Source organism: Hipposideros armiger, unplaced genomic scaffold (genome assembly GCF_001890085.2).
Source record: "Hipposideros armiger isolate ML-2016 unplaced genomic scaffold, ASM189008v1 scaffold_983, whole genome shotgun sequence".
Lineage (NCBI taxonomy): Eukaryota > Metazoa > Chordata > Mammalia > Chiroptera > Hipposideridae > Hipposideros > Hipposideros armiger.
In genome coordinates this window covers 632,788-637,251 of record NW_017732333.1, presented here as the reverse complement: position 1 = coordinate 637,251, position 4,464 = coordinate 632,788, and the positions used below count along the sequence as shown (strand labels likewise).

The 4,464-nt window shown below is 58.7% G+C and overlaps 1 protein-coding gene across 1 annotated transcript in view; it reads left to right on the top strand.

Moving 5' to 3' along the window:
• The window catches only part of B4GALNT4 (beta-1,4-N-acetyl-galactosaminyltransferase 4), a 20,294-nt gene extending 16,568 nt beyond the window's left edge, over positions 1 to 3,726 (top strand). The window contains exons 9-14 of the mRNA XM_019631077.1: positions 1,486 to 1,775; positions 1,922 to 2,075; positions 2,184 to 2,256; positions 2,369 to 2,522; positions 2,832 to 2,958; positions 3,365 to 3,726. Of these exons, the coding sequence (XP_019486622.1) occupies positions 1,486 to 1,775; positions 1,922 to 2,075; positions 2,184 to 2,256; positions 2,369 to 2,522; positions 2,832 to 2,958; positions 3,365 to 3,500 (934 nt within the window). The 3' untranslated portion in view covers positions 3,501 to 3,726. The remainder of the gene's footprint in view (positions 1 to 1,485; positions 1,776 to 1,921; positions 2,076 to 2,183; positions 2,257 to 2,368; positions 2,523 to 2,831; positions 2,959 to 3,364) is intronic.
• Positions 3,727 to 4,464: the final 738 nt, after the last annotated feature.

Sequence of the window (4,464 nt, the reverse complement as noted above, 5' to 3'; positions counted from 1 at the left end):
GCCGTGGGAACTCCCACTGAGGCTGGGAGAGGGGTGCAGATAGGGCGGCCACTTTGGAGGACAGAGTGGCGGTTTCTTGCAAAACCAAACATACTCTTATCCTATGATTCAGCAATCGTGCTCCTTGGTATTTACTGGAAACTCATGTCCACATGAAAACCTACACACAGGTGTTTATAGCAGCTTTGTCCATCATTTTCAAGACTTGGAGGCAGCCAAGACGTCCTTCAGTAGGTGATGCATAAAGTGTGATCCATCCAGACGATGGAATACTATTCAGTGATAAAAAGAAATGAGATCTCGGCCATGAACATACATGGAGGAACCTTAGATGCGTATGACTAAGTGAAAGAAGCCAGTCTGAGAAGCCTACACACTGTGTGATCCCAGTGACAAGACCAGGGGCTGTCAGAGGTTAGGGGTGGGATGAGCACGCAGCACAGAGGGTCCTTAGGGCGGTGGGACTACTCTGTGTGAGAGTACAACGGTAGGCACATCTGTCCAAACCCCGAGAGTGTACAACACCAAGACTGAGCCCTATGTCAGCTGTGGACTTTGGGTGACAATGACCTGTCAATGTAGGTTCATCAACTATAACAAATGTGCCCTCTGGTGGAGGGTGTAAGTAGTGGGGGAGGCTGTGCCTGTGTGTGTGTGTGTGTGTGTGTGTGTGTGTGGTGGGGGGGGGGCAGTGCAATCTCTGTACTTTCCTCTTAATATTCCTGTGAACCTAAAACTGCTCTAAAAAAAATAAAGTCTTCACCCCAATAAACTTTAATTTAAAAGATAATAAAAAATAAAGTCTTAAAGATCCACGAGAAAAAACAAAGGAAATGGACATTATCTGACAACACTTGGGGGGATGGGGAACAGAAGAGAAAAATAAAACCTTTACAGAAATAAAAGCTACTTTAGGAATTTCACAAATAATAATAGCCACTGTTGAAAACCCCGTCAGGAGCAGAGGAGCAGAGGTTTGAACAAAGCACACAAAAGAAAATAGAAAAGAACAGCTAAAAATGAGTCCTGAGAAGACAGGAGATAATGGAGCACAAAGGANAGGGAACCACCCAGGGCCTTACAAGGAGCTGGGAGGATGGGATCAAATGCGCCAGAAGGACACCCCAGGACAAAGACCCCATGGGAAGAGGAAGGCTGCTCACAGTGTGAGGCCATATTGAAGGCCACAAGTTAGGAGCCTGCCTTAAGGTCCTAGAATGCCGTTTTAAGACACTGGAACCTCATCCGTGTGTAGTGGGTGCCGCTGAAGGGTTGTGGGCATGTCTGAAAGATGGAGGTGGAAGACCTGAGGTGGCAGAAGAGAATAGGGCCTGAGCTTGGGGGACGCCTTCCCGCCACGGGCTGCCCTGGGAGAGGGGGATGAAGTGTGGGTCTTCCTTCTGCGAACTCCCTGCGGAGCGTCAGGTGTGACGAGCACGCTGCAGGGGGCAATGGGGGCGGGGACGACTCGGCCTCTCCTCCCAGGCGCTACGCGCTCCTGCGCATAGTGAACGTGGAGAAGCGCCGGGACTCCGCACGCGGGAGCCGCTTCCTCCTGGAGTTGGAGCTACAGGAGCGCGGGGGCGGCCGCCTGCGTTTGTCTGAGTATGTCTTCCTGCGACTGCCGGGAGCCCGCACTGGGGGCGCGGACGGGGATGGAGAGAGCCCCGAGCCCGCTCCTGCCGCCTCGGCGCGCCCCGATGGCCGCCCGGAGCTCTGTCGCCCGCTGCGCCTGGCCTGGCGCCAGGATGTGATGGTACACTTCATCGTGCCAGGTGTGCGGGAGTGCTGGGGGCCTGCACCTTGCTTGGGTGGGGGGCGCCCCAGGAGGCCCCCTGGGAAGCAGAGGGAGTGCTACTGGCCCTGGACGGGGTACCACAAGGTGCGGTGGGGGTGGTCTCAGTGGCCTCATCTCCTCCAGTGAAGAACCAGGCGCGCTGGGTGGCACAGTTCCTGACGGACATGGCCGCGCTGCACGCCCACACGGGGGACTCGCACTTTAGCGTCATTCTGGTGGACTTTGAGAGTGAGGACATGGACGTGGAACAGGCCCTGCGCCGCGCTCGGCTGCCCCGGTACCGGTGCCCCGCCCCACTGCCACCTGGGGGGACGGGCGCAGCTTCCCTCCTGGGGAGGTGTGTTTTTCTACCCTCAGGGATCGGCACCTGTCCCCTCACCCCCAGGTACCAATACCTGAGGAGAACCGGAAACTTTGAGCGCTCCGCAGGGTTGCAAGCTGGAGTGGACGCGGTGGAGGTGTGTGGGCAGGATGGCGCAGGAGGGTAGCGCGAGATGCTGGCCGAGGTGGGAACTCGGCTTTCGGAGGAGAGGGCAGAGGGCGGCCCTTTGACCTTCCCTCACCCTCCAGGATGCCAGCAGCATCGTTTTTCTCTGTGACCTGCACATCCACTTCCCCGCCAACATTCTGGATGGCATCCGCAAGCACTGCGTGGAGGGCAAGCTGGCCTTTGCGCCTGTGGTCATGCGCCTGGCCTGCGGGAGCTCGCCAGGGGACCCACACGGTAGTGCCCCACCCCCACCCCAGTAATGCCAGGAGCCTCACCAATGCCAGGGTGAAATCTAGGCTCCCCAGAACCTCTCCCAACCCCCAAGGTAGGCCTGGGGCCCCATCAATGCCCCTATATGCCCAGGACCCTCCCCCAGTCTCCCCAGGCTCATGCCCAGCCCCTAGGACCCTCCTCCAGCACTCATGTGCAGGGCTCCTGGTTGTGACCAACTTGGAAGGGTGAGCCCTGGGAGCCCCTGATGACGGGACCTGCCCCAGACCTCTCTGAGGTCCAGGGAGTCTGAGGGGTGCCTTTTGCCCCCAGGTTACTGGGAGGTGAACGGCTTTGGCCTCTTTGGGATCTACAAGTCCGACTTTGAGCGCGTCGGAGGCATGAACACCGAGGAGTTCCGAGACCAGTGGGGCGGGGAGGACTGGGAGCTGCTGGACAGGTGACCGCTTCCCCTGTGCCCAGAGACTGACGCCCCCATGTCCTCCTGTTCCATCACCCAGGACCTGAAGGCCCCACTCCCCGAAACCACATCCCACCCCAGGGTCCCGCGGATCAGGGACAGCCTTTGAACCCCTTCTGCACCCAGGTTCCTCGCCTCAGTGGTGGCCCTGAGTCCCCATCCACCTACTGTGCTTCTACAGTAGCAGAAGCCCTGACACCCCTAGCTCCTGGACTGGGGCCGTGACCACTTGCATCCCACTCTCCCCAGGGTCCTGTAGGCTCAGGGCAGCACTGCTTACCTCCCCCACCCACCCAGGGCCCTGAGCACCTCCAGCCCCCAGCCCTGATGACCCCTCCCCAGGGTCCTGCAGGCTCAGGGCAGCCCTGACTCCCTCTCCATCCAGGGTGCTGCAGGCGGGGCTGGAGGTGGAGCGGCTGCGCCTGCGGAACTTCTACCACCACTACCACTCCCGGCGGGGCATGTGGGGTGCACGGCGGGGCGCACACATCCGGAAGGGCTCCCGCGCAGAGGGACCTTGAAAACGGGCCACCTAGCCCAGCCTGTCCCCTGAGTCCACCATCCTGCGCGCCCCTCCCCAGAGAGGCAGGCTTCACAGCGGGTCAGGCCCAGGCTCGGTCCCCACACTCTGTGTGATGATTTCTGTGAAATTTTGCTGTAGCGATGACATTGTTTTCAGGATTTCCAGGAGTTCTGTCTGTTGCGTTTTTTATTCAGAATGAAATGAAATATATTTTTTAGTTCTGACTCGCTCTCTGCCTGGCCTTCTTGGGGGGCACCGATGGGCCTCAGCAATGGCCACAGCCCTGTCCCCACGGGTGGCCCTGGGCACTGTCCCTACTCCTGGTGCCTTTCCTGATTTGGCAGCTGCAGGTGCCACGCTGACCCCACCCCCACCCCGAGGACCACTGTCCCCTCCCTGTCCTGACCCGTTCCTTTGAGTATCTGTTGGGCCCTGTACCTGCACTTTTGGACCACACTACCCGCACTTCTGTCACCGCTAGTGACAGCCGGTGGGGGCCTTCCCACCCGGGAGCAAAGAACATCCAGCCATGTCCTCAGCCCCCTTCATCTGAAAACAGAACTTGGGTGTCAGTCCTGCCCCTTCCTCCTCAGAGGGGAAGGGGCGCTTGGCACCCTAGGTGGGAGTGGCCTACCACCAGGTTTGGTCAGGACGCCTCAGTCAGGCCTGAGTTGGCAGAAACAAAACCCAACTCAAACTAGTTTAAGCCAAAACCAGGGGCTTGTTTGACTTTTGCTCCTGTAGCTGGAAGTGCAGAGTGGGGGGCACCACAGAGTCTTGCCCCAGAGGGTGGACGATACTGGTGACCAGCTCTGCCCTGGGGGTCACGGGAGGGAGGCTGGGGCTCTGCCCAGTGCCTGCTCGTGTGAATTCCTTGTATCTGCTGTGACAAATTCCCACATACGCAGTGGGATTTGTGATCTTACATTTCCTACAGGGCTGCTCTGCTTCTGGAGGCTTCA